Source organism: Balaenoptera musculus, chromosome 14, assembly GCF_009873245.2.
Source record: "Balaenoptera musculus isolate JJ_BM4_2016_0621 chromosome 14, mBalMus1.pri.v3, whole genome shotgun sequence".
Classification (NCBI taxonomy): Eukaryota; Metazoa; Chordata; class Mammalia; order Artiodactyla; family Balaenopteridae; genus Balaenoptera; species Balaenoptera musculus.
The window spans coordinates 43,055,733-43,072,644 of NC_045798.1; the positions used below are offsets into that span (position 1 = coordinate 43,055,733).

The 16,912-nt window shown below is 40.0% G+C and overlaps 1 protein-coding gene across 2 annotated transcripts in view; it reads left to right on the forward strand.

The window, feature by feature from the left end:
• The window catches only part of TAF4B (TATA-box binding protein associated factor 4b), a 115,102-nt gene extending 112,898 nt beyond the window's left edge, over window positions 1-2,204 (forward strand). Inside the window, exon 15 of one of the 2 annotated variants that reach the window (XM_036823941.1) lies at window positions 348-2,204. In XM_036823941.1, the coding sequence (XP_036679836.1) occupies window positions 348-515 (168 nt within the window). In that variant the 3' untranslated portion in view covers window positions 516-2,204. The remainder of the gene's footprint in view (window positions 1-347) is intronic. The other variant, XM_036823942.1, reaches the window with a different exon arrangement.
• Window positions 2,205-16,912: the final 14,708 nt, after the last annotated feature.

A 16,912-nucleotide genomic window follows, 5' to 3' on the forward strand; every position in this document is an offset into this window, starting at 1 on the left:
ATCAGAATTATGACCACAGCCATCACTCCCGAAAGTTTTGTCTAAGACCTTTAAAGAGGACAGTCTGCCCTGTGATATGCAGCAAAGAACGGAGTGAAGTGGAGAAGTCAGTTAAAAGGCTGTGGCCATGGTCCAGGTGAGAGAGAGTGACTGAGGCCATGAACTAGGTGTGCTGGCCATGGGCCTCCCCCGAGAGCCTGGGCTGCTGGAGGACAAGCTGCATCGTGCTATTACCTCCAGCACCTACCCCAGGGGCCAGAGGCTAGCAGGCTCTTGCTGAATCGACAGGTTCTCTCTTTATGAAAGATTGTTTATTTTAAACTTGCTTCTCCCTTTACTTTGTATAGGGTTTAAAAGACAACCTTTTTGCTTCTGGGACATCCAGCCTGACAGCCACCAAACAGTTGCTTCGTCCAAGAATCACAAGAATCTGCCTCAGGGACCTGATCTTCTGTATGGAGCAGGAGAGGGAGATGAAGTATTCCCGAGCTCTGTACCTGGCCCTTCTGAAGTGACCACGGCCCTCTCCATCCAGATCCTTGCTACTTACTGCCAAAGAAGACATATAAAGAGCGGTGTCACATGGTCCTGAAATTTCAGTTTCTGGAAAATAATCACCGATAGGGAAGACCATTGTTTACAGTTATATACTTTTATTAAATCTTATGTATTCCATTAGGTTCTTAATGACTAGGATTCAGCTTCTAAAAATAGGTTGTGAAGTACGGTTTATTTACACAGAAGTAGGCATATGCCTACCTACGTGTTTAATTACAGCAAGGCTCTGTTTGTTACTCCCTGCTTCATTTGCCAAACTATTAATAGGTAAGGCGTCTTTCCCTACTACAGCCTGCATTGAGATGCAGGGGGAAGAAAGGAAGGGTCACCACTTACCAGGAAACTATGTATTTCATCCTACACGGAACCTGACTCAAAGCATTAGGCTTTCTGGGCTGGAATCAGAAGTTGCTTAGCAAATTATGACAGTTGCCTTCTGTGGTTGAAGGTGACAAGCCACAGGGTAAGGCCAGTGGTGGCTTTTGTCGGCTGAGTCCCATTGTTGTTAAAACATTGACAAATGGGGATAGTTTGTGCCTGAGGTTGCTGTTCCCTGGTTCACCTCACCACCAGGTGCTGCTTCTGATACCAAGTGAGGGGACATCCTTGTCAGGGAAGGATGATATACATTGAAGGTGCTGATATATCTCGTTGAAAAGATGGAGAGTATAGAAAGGAATGATGGAGCATCGCCTCCAAACCGATGGAGGAAAAATGAAAACGGAATCATGAAACAGGAAATATGCTGTATACACCTAAGAGGGGTCAGTGGTCGAATTGGAACTCCGAAGCCCCCAGTACATGTTTTGTTGACAGGAAAAAAATCACAGCCCAACCAAAAAGGAAAATGTATCAAACATTTTAAATCATAGTATTTCAAAAGGAAGAAGTTATTCTTTGTTTTGTGTATTGCTTTAGATCTCAAGAAGGATAGTTTTATAAACTCTTTTAGTTACCCTAAGTTTTAAGCATCTTGTTGCATTAAAAAAAATCCTAATTGATGATTAGAAATTTTTAACAATGGGATTCCATTTTGGATTCTGTACTCAAAAGGTAATGTCAGCATCTTACTCTTGGAGATCTTGGCTCTACATATATTATGAGAAGCATGTTATATATACTTGTTTGAGGAGGAAGCTGACATTTTGCAAAGCAAACCCTCTTTTTTTTTTTTTTTAATTCCACTTTTGTGGTACGTAGCTGGTGAAAAATAATAGCTGTAGTTAGTCACATACAGAAAGAATGAGTAAATCCTCCAAAGAAGGCTAAAGAAAAAAAAAAGGGGTGGGGGGAAAGCTGTGCTTCTTAGAAAAAGAATTCAGGGGAATAAAACCTCAAGTATGTTATTCTTCATCCTGTTCTTCCCGTCGGGACTGTTATGGCCATATTCTATACTGTAGTAAGTTTCAAATTGGCCACATTTTCTGTTTCAGCAAGTTATTATGTAAAAATGCTATAAATTATGTGTATGTTAAAAGAGTCCTTTAAGAAGAGATCTATACCTAAAGTTGTTTTTGTATATTTAAATGCTTAGCTTTATTTTTTGGTAAAGTGCAGCACACTCCCATATTTGTGTGTAATCTTATTGATCAGATGTTTAAAGTTATTTCAAATACTTCATTAAAATAATTATTTTATTATAAGAATAACTTTGCTCAGTCACTGACTTTGGAAATATCTCTGGAAGTTAGCCCCTGAAGCTGGGGGCTGGGCAGTAGATCTTTCTTGGCTGGGATTGTTACTTTGGAGTGTGAGCATTTGGGTTCCAGAAGCTCACTTCAGATCCAAGTTCCTGTATCACTTTCTTTGAAATAGTTGTAAACCTGCATGGTATTTGACTCACAATGAAAGCTACACATATTCATTACAAAAGCTTCTCTTGCCCATCAAGGTTTTCTTACGAAGGTATTGTTTTTCAAAATTTATCCTTAATATACATTTTTAAACTTTGTGTCCTAAAGTATATCTTACACACAAAAGAACAAACACAGTGGACCCAAGGTATTCTTCCACTCAGTTTGCAAAATGATGGCCTTGGGGCCAATTTGATCTCTAAATGCGTTCTCTGTGACTCACACGGTGCTGCCGATATTTTAATTCACAAAAATCTATATTTCCACTTCTTTTGAAAAATTAGAAGATCTGGAGTCACTAGGTGTACCGTTCATGTGACAGTCTGCTGGAGCCAACCAGTGGCTGTCCACTTTAGATGTGGGAGCCTAAGTTCACCTTCCCTTGCCTGATCCCTTTAAGCATTGAAGTGTGAGACTGTGCCTTCAGTGTTGATCTCAAGTGATGAACGCTAAAAGGGGAAAGTGCCAGAAATTCTCCATCTATTTACTGTTTTTTAAGCAATTTTATTGAGGCATGTTTTACATATAAAATTCACCATTTTATCCATTTAATTTTAATATGACTGATGGGCCTTTTAAATTGTTTCCTCCTGAATATCTGTAAGATTCTTCTCCTCTTAAAAGAAGTGAAGTTTAACATTCTTGTAAAGCCTATATTTCTTTTTTTTTTTATTGAATGAAAGATACTTTAAATTCTCTAGCACTTTAGTGCTTTACAATTTTCAAAAGTTTCACACACATGATTTCATATAATCCCATACTAACCCTTTTTTCCCTACTCCTGTAATGCCCCTCCCTCATTCCCTCTCCCCGCTGGTAACCACTAGTTTGTTCTCTATATCTGTGAGTCTGCTTCTTTTTTGTTTTATTCACTAGTTTGTTGTACTTTTTAGATTCCACATATAAGTAATATCATATAGTATTTGTCTGACTTATTTCACTTAGCACAATGCCCTCCAAGTCCATCCATGTTACTGCAAATGGCAAAATTTCATTCTCTTTCATGGCTGAGTGGTATTCTGTGTGTGTGTGTGTGTGTGTGTGTGTGTGTGTGTGTGTATACCACATCTTCTTTATCCATTCATCTGTTGATGGAAATTTAGGTTGCTTCCGTACTCGACAATTGTAAATAATGCTGCTATGAACGTTGGGGTGCATGTATCTTTTAAAATTTGTGTTTTTGTTTTTTTTGGATATATACCCAGGAGTGGAATTGCTGGGTCATATGGTAGTTCTAGTTACAGTTTTTTGAGAAGCCTCTATACTTTTTTCCACAGTGGCTGCACCAATTTATTGGGTTGACCAAAGAGTACCTTCGGTTTTTAAGTAAAAATAAAAGACACATTTTTCATTTTCACCAAGAACTTTATTGAACACTGTATTCACCCTTTTTTTCCACTACCTTCTGCCATTTTTCAGGCAACTTCAAAATTCCATCTTCCCCAAACCTTTTATCTTTTTGAGCAAAGAACTGTTCCAGGTGCTTTTTACAGTCTTCCAGGGAATTAAAATTTTTTCCATTAAGAGAATTTTGTAACGACCTAAATAAATGGAAATCCGAAGGTGCAATGTCTGGTGAATACGGCGGATGAATCAGAACTTCCCAGACAAGCTGTAACACTTGTTGCCTGGTCATCAAAGAAACGCGGTCTTGCGTTATCCTGATGGAAGATTATGCATTTTCTTTTGACTAATTCTGGATGCTTTTCATCAAGTGCTGCTTTCAGTTGGCCTAATTGGGAGCAGTACTTGTCGGAATTAATCGTTTGGTTTTCCGGAAGGAGCTCGTAATAGAGGACTCCCTTCCAATTCCACCATATACACATCACCTTCTTTGGATGAAGACCAGCCTTTGGTGTGTTTGGTGGTTCATTTCTCTTGCCCCTCTATCTCTTCCATTCCACATTATTGTACAGTATCCACTTTTCATCACCTGTCACAATTTGTTTTTAAAACGGAACGTCTTCATTACGTTTAAGTAGAGAATTGCATGCAGAAATACAGTTAAGGTTTTTTTCGCTTAACTTACATAGAACCCAAACATCAAAGCGATTAACATAACCAAGCTGGTGCAAATGATTTTCAGTGCTTGATTTGGATATTTTGAGTCTGTCGACTATCTCCCGCATGGTGTAATGTTGATTGTTCTCAGTTAATGTCTCGATTTGATCGCTGTCAACTGGTCTACCCAACCGTGGAGCATCATCCAGCGAGAAATGTCCAGCATAAAACTTCGCAAACCACTTTTGACATGTTTGATCAGTCACAGCACCTTCTCCATATACTGCACAAATCATTTTTTTGCATTTCGGTTGCATTTTTACCTTTCTTGAAATAATACAGCATAATATGCCGAAAATGTTGGTTTTTTTCTTCCATCTTCAATATTAAAATGGCTACACAAAAATTCGCTAATTTTGATGTCATTTTTTAAATGCATGCTGATATGACAGCTGTCACATACAGTCTAACAAAATTGTTTTGAATGAAGTTAAAGACAACTAAGTGCTACTAGAGCCATCTTATGAAAAAACCAAATGAACCTTTTGGCCAACCCAATACATTCCCACCAACAGTGTACGAGGGGTCCCTTTTCTCCACATCCTCGCCAACATTTGTTACTTGTGGGTTTTTTGTTTCTTTGTTTTGTTCTTTGGATGATTGCCATTCTGACAGGTGTAAAAGTGATATCTCATTGTGGTTTTGATTTGCATTTCCGTGATGACTAGTGATGTTGAGCATCTTTTCATATGCCTGTTGGCCATCTGCATTTCCTCTTTGGAAAAATGTCTGTTCAGTTCTTCTGCCCATTTTTTAATCAGGTTTTTTTTTTTTGATGTTGAGTTGTATGAGTTGTTTATATATGTTGGATATTAACCCCTTACTGGCCATATCATTCGCAAGTATCTTCTCCCATTCAATAGGTTGTCTTTTCATTTTGTCAGTGGTTTCCTTTGCTGTGTAAAAGGTTTTATGTTTAATTAGGTCCTATTTGTTTATTTTTACTTTTGTTTCCTTTGCTTTAGGAAACAGATCCAAAAAATATTGCTGCGATTTATGTCAAAGGGTGTTATGCCTCTGTTTTCATCTAGGAGTTTCCTCTGTAGTATTCAGCCTTACATTTAGGTCTTTAATCCATTTTGAGTTTATTTTTGTATATGGTGCTAGAGAATTTCTAATTTCATTCTTTTACAAGTAACTCTCCAGTTTTCCCAGCACCATTTATTGAAGAGACTATCTTTTCTCCATTGTATATTCTTGCTTCCTTTTTCATGAATTAATTGACCATAGCATGTGGGTTTATTTCTGTGATTTCTATGCTGTTCCATTGATCTATGTGTCCGTTTTTGTGCCAGTACCATACTGTTTTAATTACTGCAGCTTTATAGTATAGTCTGAAGTGAGGGAGCATGATTCCTCCAGCTCTGTTATTTTTTCTCAAGATTGTTTTGGCTATTTGGGGTTTTTTGTGTTTCCGTACAAATTTTAAAATTACCTGCTCTAATTCTGTGAAAAATGCCATTGGTATTTTGATAGGGATTGCATTGAATCTGCAGATTCAATGCCTTGGGTAGTGTGGTCATTTTAACAATATTAATTCTTCCAATCCAAGAACATGGTATATCTTTCCATCTGTTGGTATTGTCTTCAGTTTCTTTCATCGGTGTCTTAAGGATTTCCAAGTACAGGTCTTTTACCTCCTCAGATAGGTTTATTCCTAGGTATTTTATTCTTTTTGATGCAGTGGTAAATGGGATTGTTTCCTTAATTTCTGTTTCTAATAGTTCATTGTTAGTGTATAGAAATGCAACAGATTTCTGTATATTAATTTTGTATCCTGAAACTTTATTGAATTCATTGATGAGGTCTAATTTTCTGGTAGCATCTTTAGGATTTTCATGTCATCTGAGAACAGTGATATTTTTACTTCTTCCTTTCCAGTTTGGATTCCTTTTATTTCTTTTTCTATTCTGATTCTGGGGCTAGGACTTCCAAAATTATGTTGAATAAAAGTTAAAGCCTATATTTCTTGAAATCTGCTTTGAGGTAAATTTTGTCTCATTAGAATTTTGGCAAAGGTTTATTTAGAATTAAAACCATTTATACTAGTTATGTCGTAGTTGCAGCAAAAAAACGCAAGCAATATTAGGACATATTCTTCAGAAAAATAGGAAACCAAGATCTCAGGGGGATTAAGTTGGACTTTATACCTAGTTGTACAATGAACCAACTAAATGTTTATGAAACTTTAACCTCAGCAAGACTCAGTGATTCTACAGGAAATAAAAGTATAGTATATCCTATGTTTATATATGACCTAGTAGCCAGTTTTTACCTTGTTGTTTTTAGCGTTATTATCTTTTCAGATACTTTCATATGCCTTGCTGCCCTGATGCCCTGAAACAACTTTTTTTTTTTTTTAACATTTAGGCACAGTTACATCTGATATCAATTTCTTTTTCTCTGACTTTTTAACAACCTCTTGGTATTTTCACATGCATTTCAGCTGTATGGCATTGGTGCAATTACGTTTTCACTGAAGTTATTCCATCAGTTAGAAATTTTTCCAAGTAGAATATATTTGCCATAATTTTCTTTGGGAAACTTTGAGAGACTGCTGTGCATGCAAGAAACCTAAAGTGTTGGCCACTATGTACTTGGACACTGACTGGTTGGATGAGAGGAACAGATAATGTTAACAGTTATATGTTTAGAATTTGTGTAGACTTTGCACATTGAATATTTGTGGGAAGAAAATACTTCCAAGGAACTCACTTGAAGACTTTTGACTTTGTTGGTAAAACATGATGAGAGCAATTTTAATGGCGGCTCTTTTCCTTTCAAATAATAAGGTCAGTTTGATATCTTTCTAAATTCTCTTATTATAGGTGGTACTGAGGCAATGTCGCCCTGGCTGACATTGTCACCATCTGAGTCTTGCCTCTTACCAGTTGTGTGACCTTGGGTAAACTATTTAATCTCTCTGCCTTTGTTTCCTCATCTGCAAATAATAGTACCTACCGGTGAGGTAGTTGTGAGAATTTAATGAATTCTTAGAACAGTGTGTCGCATGTAGTAAACACTATATTTGTTAGTAACGGTGGTTGTCACGGTTGTATCAATTCTGAAAGGCATAGTTGTACCTCCCACCTACCTCCAGTACTAGATTGTATTGATAAAAGTCACCAGTTGAATGCATGAACCTAGTATCTTATTTTAAATAGAATAATCTAAGCTCATGCAAAAGTCTAATGTATTGCATTGGGGATTGGAGGATGGGAGGCTAGAAGGAGAAAAGTATGATACTATAGTGGAGCCATTAAGCAGAGTAATTCTTATGTCCCTGGCTTTGCCTATTAAGTTTCTTGTAGGGCTGGAAGCAGTAATGAGGCTGTGCCGTTATTTTTAAATTTTTAATTGAAACTATTATAGATATTGTGAACAATCAAATCACGTAACAGGGCATACCAAAGTAATTCTACTCACAGACCTCCTGAGGTCCTGTGCTCCCCTCCCTAGATTCACCCACTTTTACCAGTTTCATATATCTCTTACCAGACATAGTTTGTATACATATAAGCACATAGTTGTAGGTTCCCCCTTTGTTTGCATATGGGAGCATACTGATCTATCCCTTGCCATTCTCACGGTTTCATTATTCTTAAGTCAATTTATACTGTGTCCCAGGCCAGGGGTCCTAGTAGAATCTTCCTGTAAATCTTTGGGAAAACAACATTGAATTTTTCCTTGAAGGATTTAGTCTCAGATTTTCTTACTGTTTTGTAAATTTTCTTATTTCACTAGAAGAATTCAGTCATATCTGAGTGTGTGTCAACAACGTTCCTCTACCAAACAAGCATCATGAAAAGCAACAAGGGGAGTAGAGGTTTCCTTTGGGAGGAAGTGGGGAGAGGGAAAGAGGAAAAATCCCTTAAAGGAAGAATTGAGTATTCTAGTTGTAATTATAAAGTTTCACTGACAGAACCCTCCCACCGTGAACATTAGCATTGGAAGCCAAACTGAATTGAGGATCACTCCAACCTCTTTTTTGTAAGATTGATATTCTTCATTTAAATGTAATAAGTAGATCATAATAGGGATGATCTAAATTTGGGGTTCCTGAGAGTGATCCATGAAGGAATGCCTGATACCAAAATATTCATTTGGCAAATTTGTAAAAATTTTCTGCACTATGGGGAACAAAGATGCATAAGACACAGTCCATGGCCTGGAGGGGTTTTCTAGTCAGAGAGATGGACTCTAGACACATAAACACAAAGTAGCATATACTCCTCCTAGAGAGAGGTGTAAATAGCAGTTTCTTGTAGGTGCCTTTAGAAAAAAGATGTCACTTCCAAATGGAATGATCGTATTCAATTTCTTACAGAAGAGATAGAATTTGACCTGTGCAATGAAAGGAATGGATAAGACTTTTTCAAGTCGTATGTTTTAAGGCCTTCTAAGGCAAAAGGTTGGGAAGCAAAAAAAAAAAAAAAAAGGGGGGGGGGATAGAGTACTTTTAGGGAAGTAAATATCTAGATCTAGTTTGGCTGATTATGAAAGTCATGTAAGGGAGAAATGGAAAATAATTTTGGAAATTAAGATAGTGGCAACTAATATTTACAGTGTCCAAAATTCATAGATACAAAAGAATATAAAAGTCCCCTACCTTTGTCTTCTAGATAAGTTATTTATAATTTTTATGTCAAAGTGATTATAGAAAAAGAAAGTGGTAAGAGTTGCCTGAAACCAACCCCCTACCCACCCAAAAGATTTTCCCTTGATTATAACAATGATATATTCACACTGTAGAAAATTTGGAAAATAAAAGACTATAAGGAAAATGAAAAATATAATAATATTCGGTGCATTTCTTTCTATCCTTTTTTTTCTGTGCTAAATCTGTAGATAGATGTTTTAGATCATAAAGTTGATCCAGCTTTGTATCCTTACCTACAGACCATTGGAGACACTAGGGAAAATGAGAAGAAACACAGCTAGGAGAATAAAACATCACTTTTTTGAGTTCTGTCTTTTCAAAGTGATGTAGAGGCCATGTTTCTGGTGCCATCATATAGCATGTGGATTTGTTTAAAACAATTTCAATTTGCTGCACTTCGGGGTGAAATGAGAGTACCTTTTATGTCTCATCATTACTTGCATTGGGCCTCTATATGAGAAGGTAATGTGGAGGAAGAATTGCCATAATTCTCTGTAAACTATTGAGCAGATTCAAAGCTAATGTAGGAATGTTATCCATGAGGTTTAGGCTATAGGACTGATAACTTTCCTGTTTGTAATCTTAATGGAGGCTCTGCCTGAAGATGAGGGGAAGGTAAGGATTTGCTGGTTGGCTTCTTGATGAAATCTCATGCCTTAGGTTTTCATGTCCCTAAATAGAAGTGTGAAGTTGTGCCAGCTGGTCTTCAAGGAACCTTTAAACTTTCAGATGGCAGTATGAGTATCTCACTGGGTGCTTCTTGGGAGTTTTAATTGCTATCAAAGTAGACAGTGGTTGCCTCTACGGCTGAGGAGAGCAATTGAATAAATGGTGCATCATGTCTTTTCCGTGTCTTCTGCCATTATCAAAAAGTGTAAGTTGTGCATGGTGCTGGGCCAGACCCCAATCAAAGAACAATCCAAGCATCCTTCTTGAGGTATATCGAGCTAGATGAATTTCCCATGGCTTCCAAAACAAATTGCCACAACTGGGCTGCTTAAAACACAGTTAAATTCTCTCACGGTTCTGGAGGCCAGAAGTCTGAAATCAAGGTGTCAGCAGGGCCAAGCTCCTTCCAAAGGCTCTGGGGAGAACCTTCTTTGCCTTTCCAGCTTCTGGTAGCTTTTAATGGCCTTGACTGTGACAGCAGAACTCCAGTGTCTGCTTCCATCTTCACATGGTCTTCTCTGCATCTTCTGTGTCCTCTCCTCTTCATATAAGAACACCAGGCATTGAATTCAGAGCCCACTTTAATCCAGTATGATCTCATCTTGACCCTCAACTAACATCTACAAAGACCCTATTTCCAAATAGGGTCCCATTCTGAGGTTCCAGGTGAACATGTATTAGGTGGGGAGACACTGTCTACCCCACTACAGGAGCATACTGTATATGATTATATATTCCTGATACTTTATTTTTTACCTCTGACTTCAAAAGTAGTGAAAAACTTAATGGTTGTTAAAATGTAAAGGGGTTGATTTTGTGTCTCCCTAAATGGGTGTCTTAGAATCTTGTGGTCTGTCAAGATACCTGTCCTCCTCTTCTCCCCACTTCTCTCCTCTTTCAGCTCAGAAGTTTCTAGTAGGTGGCTCTGTTCTGAGAAATGTGTCTTTGATGTGGTTTAGACTGTGCCATCCTGGTGTTTACAGAAGTATATTCAAGTGACTGTCTTCAGAAGCCTTTTGAGATTCTGAATGCTATGTACATGTTGACTGTTCTTAAGGAAATTCTCCACACTATGAGCAAATCATAAGTTTATTTCTAACAAGTGTCAAGTATTAGAATTTTTTTAATAGAAGTGAACCCAGGTCCTCTCTGCAAGAACGTCAAGAGAGTACAGGCGTACCTCATTTAGTTGTGCTTTGCTTTATAGATTGAAGGTTTGTGACAACCCTGCATTGAACAAGTCTATTGGCACCGTTTTTCCAGCAGCATTTCCTCACTTCATGTCTGTGTGTCACAGTTTGTTCAGTATCTCGCAATATTTCAAACCCTCCACCAGCAAAAAGATTATGACTCGCTGAAGGCTCAGATGATAGTTAGCATTTTTTAGCAATTAAGTATTTTTAAATAAAGGTATGTACATTGTTTTTTTAGATATAATGCTATTGTATACTTAATAGACTACAGTATAGTGTAAACATAAGTTTTATATGGACTGGGAAACCGAACAATTTGTGTGACTCACTTTATTGTGATATTTGCTTTATTGCAGTGGTCTGGAACCAAACCCACAATATCTCCAAGGTATGGCTGTCTAGTCCTGAAATGAGAATGTGCCAATATATGGAAAATGTCAGTAACTGTTCCTTTCACAATCTGCTTCCCAAGTGCCAACTGTGGACCCAGTCCCATTAAATCAATCAAGTCAGTTGATTTGACACTGGCAGTCTCACTTTTGAGGTGGGAATCTCTATTATTGGAGAAGGAAAGGAAGAAGCAAAGCCCAGAATTACTGGGGAGAGATGCATCACTGAGGAGACTTAGAAATTGGAGAAACATCAAGAATAGTTTTATTGACTTCATCACAGATGCCACCATCAGGCATTATTAGCCTCTGGACCTGGGAGTTGATAGCAAGTTCTAAATCTAAAGTCCCTAACAGGCAGTTCAGCTTTTTATCAGATTTCTTTTGCGATAGAATATTGAAAAGATCCTAACTTTTTAAAGAATGTGTATTTTTCCTACTGCAGCTTTCAAAGGCCATCCTCTGTCTACTTCTTATGGATTTACTGAATAACTAGGCAAACAGTTGGCAGGGGTTTGGGGAAAAGGCCCTTAGACGACGTCTGCATATATTCTAAGCAGAATCCCACAGAAAAGTCTATCGAGTGCAGTCTGTAAAGGTCAAAAAACAGCAGGCTGTGCCTAAAATGCTAACATAGGCTCAATCATCTACCAGATTCTCAGACTTGTTTTCATGACATAGTCTGTAGTTATCTCAAGGGAGGACTCAGATCTCAGGTTCCCCAGATTAAGTTTTAATCCATCTGTTTGATAGATGCAGAGGCAGATGCAGAGGCAGGCATAGGGATAAGGAGAGAAAGATATCAAATCAAGCAAAATGATAGGACGTTTCATCTCTCTGTTACATCTGTTTCAGTGTTACTGAGAGACGTCAATTGCTGAGATGCAGGCTAGGTCACAAAGATGAGTGTCTGTAGAACAAGAGGTGATGTGGTCTAGTCTACCACATTTGAGTACAAATCCACTTAGAATCAAGCCACTTACTTGCAGCCCAAGGTTCTCGATATTTCTGAGGCCATCCAAAGGTTAGCTAGTCCAGCATTCCACTAATAAAGGAATTCCCTTCAGCATCCCTGAGGCCTAGGTCCTCTACTTGAATAGCTTCATTGATGGGGACCTTACAATCTTATCATAGAATTCATAATTGAACTATTATTTCTTTGTTCGGTCTTGGTTTGATTTGAAATCTGCCTTCCTATAATTTAACTTTTGGGGCCTACATTTGTTCTCTGAAGTTACATAATAACACAGGTTTGTTGAGTACTGACTCTGTAATGCAGACTGGACCAAACTAAGCATTCTACCAGCGCTGTCTAAATCATCACTCTCACAGCGGCCTTGTGAGAGTGTCAGAAGGTGGCTGGCTGTTCACTAAACCCGTTTCCTCCTGGGCATGCGGCTAGACCACGTTTCTGAGTCTCCCTGTTGTTGAAAGTGGGCTTGTGCCTGAGGTCTGGCCAATGACATGTAGGCAGAAGTGATGTGTGACATGTCAAAGCTGGCTCATGACAGCCTGCCATGTATGACTTGTGTGTTCTTTCCCTTTCCACAGAGGCCCTGAAAGGCTCGTGAAGATGGCCGAGCCACCAGATGGAAGGAGCTGTGGTCACTGAATCGTGGCTTGGAGCAAAACTGCCTGCTAATCAAGGACACCCATTTTGGACTATGCACAAGTGAGTAATAAACATCTAATGTGTAAATCACTAATATGATGTAACTACCATAGTAGTTAATTGCTAATAACTATATATGTAATATAACTATGCTATACATATTATGATGTATAATATAACTATAGCAGCTAAATCAACTAACCCAGATAGCTACTGCTACTATTATTTCTATCTTACAGATAAACACACCGGTGCCTTAAGAGATTAGACAATTTAGTGGAAGTCAAAGAGAAAGTCATGGAGTTGGAGGTCTAACCCCAGAGCCTACACTCTTGATCCTTACACTGAGCTGGGGGGTTGTTGTGTCTTGTTTTGTTTTTGTTTGTTTTTTAATGCTTCAGAGCTCATCTCTGTCCCATGTGACAGCACTTTAAATATCTAGGGATAGCTACCCGTGTCCTTTCCTACACTTGGTATTCCCTTCTGTCAGCTGAAGCGTCCTAGTTCTTTCCATTCTCCGCACATAGATTCCAGATGTCTTAGAATTTTCATTGTTCTCTTGGTCACATTCTACTCTGCTAAAGGCCACATTAAAACTTGGTTTCCTATGCTAAATGCAACACAGCAGAAGGGGCTGGGGGCATCGGAGGATAGCGGGCCCATTTGTACGCTTGAAGTCAGATGGTGGTCGTGGGAACTTGTGGCAGACAAATCACCCCAGGGCTTTTTCACCCTCGCTACTCAGAGAGTAGCCAGTGGACCAGCAACATCGTCTTCACCTAGGAACTTGTTAGAAAAGCAGGAGCTGAAGCCCGCACTCCAGACCTACTGAGTCAGAACCTGCATTTTAGCAAGATCCCCAGGTGACTGGTGTGCTCTCTGCAGTTTGAGACGCACTTGTCTCTCAATTGCCTCTATCAACCTAAAGAGAAAACATTACTATGTTCTGCTTGCTTCATTTTGTTAGTTTTGGCCTGTTATGATCATTTAAATTTGCTTCTGTCACTCAGTGAGCACATCTGAGTTCAAGTGACTCAGTCAACTCTGCAACCCATGATACTGCTCAGCCTTGCGTCACCCACACGTTTCATCAGCATGCCTTCTGTGTTCATTCAGTTTGCGCATGAACGTGTTGAACAGGACAGGGCTGCTAGGAAATAACGAAGCACGTTTCTGTCTCCACAGTCAGTCTGTTAATCAGCACTGACACTGCTCTGGCCGCCCGGGGTCGTATCTGACGGGCAGTGCTGCTGCAGGGCCCCCAGAGTCTTCACGAGCAGCTCCGGCGAACTTGCTCCCTCACGTGCACCATCCAGCGCGTGCTGGGCCGGCCCGGCAGCCACCTCAAAGAACCTGATGATGGTTTGGAAGGTCTTCACCTGCTAGCAGATTCCTAACCCCCAGCACTTCAGAATGTGGCTGTATTTAGAGATAGGGTCTTGCAAGAGGTAGTTACAATGAGCTCATTCGGGTGGCCCTAATCCAATGTGACTGGTGTCCTTGTAAGAAGGGGAGATTGGGACACAGGCACAGGTACAGAGGGAAGACCATGTGAGGACGCAGCAGGTAGGCAGCAACCTGCAAGCCAAGGGGAGAGGCCTCAGAAGACCCCAGCCCTGCCAACACCTTGATCTCCGGGCTCCAGAACCATGAGAAAATATTCTGTTGTCTAAGCCCCCCAGTTTGTGGTTCTTTGTTACGGCAGCCTTGAGCAATCTACCATCCCATCCCCTCCCCTCTTCTGCCACTGCTTTTTGGTAGAATTGATCATCTGGCTCTGCTAAGATGATCTGAGGTGGTACCTTTCTGTGTGTGTGAGAAACGTGGGCATAAAGGATGCTACCTTTATTTATTTATTTTTATATCTATGGCTGTGTTGGGTCTTCGTTTCTGTGCGAGGGCTTTCTCCAGTTGCGGCAAGTGGGGGCCAATCTTCATCGCAGTGCGCGGGCCTCTCACTATCGCGGCCTCCCTTGTTGCAGAGCACAGGCTCCAGACATGCAGGCTCAGTAGTTGTGGCTCACGGGCCCAGTTGCTCCGCGGCATGTGGGATCTTCCCAGACCAGGGCTTGAACCCGTGTCCCCTGCATTGGCAGGCAGATTCTCAACCACTGCGCCACCAGGGAAGCCCAGGATGCTACCTTTAAAACACCTCAGGGCTGTTTGCTCCAGTAACGTCCTGGGTGAAGTAAAGGATTGACTCAAAGGGCAAGATCACTTCTAGGGTCACAAGGTACGGAGGAATGTTCAAGGTGTCTGCATTCATGGGCTTTAATCAAAGCTTACTGGGAACCCCAGAATACAACACCCCTGAGGTGAAGCTTCTGGGAGAATGAGAAAGTCATCACCATACAGCACAAACTCCAGCAGCCCTGTCATCTTGTCCCCTCGACGTCAGAATCCCTTTCTCGTGACTCTAGTGCTTCCGACGTTAGTGCCTCAGCTGCTCAATCCCTGCTTCTCCTGCTAACTTTTCTGCTACTGCTTTTGTTCTCTGTTGAGTGCTTTCTCCCTGCACATTTTTACATCTGGGCACAAATCTCTGTGTGTCACATTCAAACCTCGCAAGAGAGAGGAAGTGCTTGGATAGATTAAATGTTCTTCCTTTTGGATATTCATACATTTTGGATAATGATTTTGTGCTAAACTATCTCACAGGTGACTGACTGGCTGGCCTATAGATAGTTGCTCTGGGGTCAGGTGCTAGTCCCTGGGTATAATGTCACAGGTGTAAAGCAAGACAAGACCCTATGCGAGGAAGCGCCCTTGGCAGTGTTGTTTACTGGAAGACTTTAGCATAGCGGGCATGCCCTTGCTACTCAAAGTGTGGTCCGTGGACCAGCGGCACGGGCATTACCAGCAGCTTGCTAGATGAGGAACCTTGACTCCCCCGCAGCGCTGCTCAACCAGAATTTGCATTTTAACAGGATGCCCAGGGGATTTGTATGTGTGTTATAAGTTTGAGAAGAACTGCTCTACCAAGCCCTGCCCCCACTGATTTTTGGTAAATTTGAACTTTTCTGAATATTAGGCTTGCTTAAAACTGCATACCCGTGTGGGTCAGATCAGATCCTAGGAGTTTTAAAGCTGTGCTGAGCCTTAGCCACGCAGTCAGATTTCAGGACGAGAAGTTGAAGACCAGAGAGATTAGTTTGCCTAAGAGCACAGCACTAGAATGCATTTAATTATGCACAGTTGTGTAGGAACACTGGTAATATTAAAAAAAAATTATTTTCTTATGCAACCCAGCAATACTGAGTCAGTTTCTGAGCCAGATAAACGTAAGAACTGGGCCTAAACTTATTAAAGCAATGGACGAATTAGCTGGCTGCATACATGAACTGCATTCAGAGGGGTTAGTGCCGTGGAGGGTTGAAGAGAAGTTGGAAGGATTGTCTGCCAAAGAGAAACACCACCGTGCTTCCAGTTACAGGGGCCAACACTTGGCTTGGAGAATTACTCTATCTGGTCTTACCTTCTCCTAAGGAGAGATTATTAAAGTCTATCCCATTTCTAAGCAAATTCTCCCACACCTTTTATATTTTAAATTTCCATTTTGATTCACATCAGAATGCCTTTGGCCCACACACATTTTTCATCTAAACAGACACCATGATAATAAAAGCACTTGCAGTAGTGGCACTGGTAGCAATAATAATTAGTACAGCATTTTAGATCTGTATGAATGAGCTATGTATGTCACACTGATATCTAAAAAAATGTGCCATTGCAATCTTGAAGGTTTTCCCTGATGAATTTTCCATTTGATCCATAGATTGATCTTATAGTTTAAAATACTCTTCTTAGGTTTTGTAGTGGTCACTGCTCATTCAATATTTAGCTACAGAATATCCCCTTTGCAGAGCTTTTGAGGGGGTGGAATTATATACATGAACACTCAAAGGAATGTTAGAGAG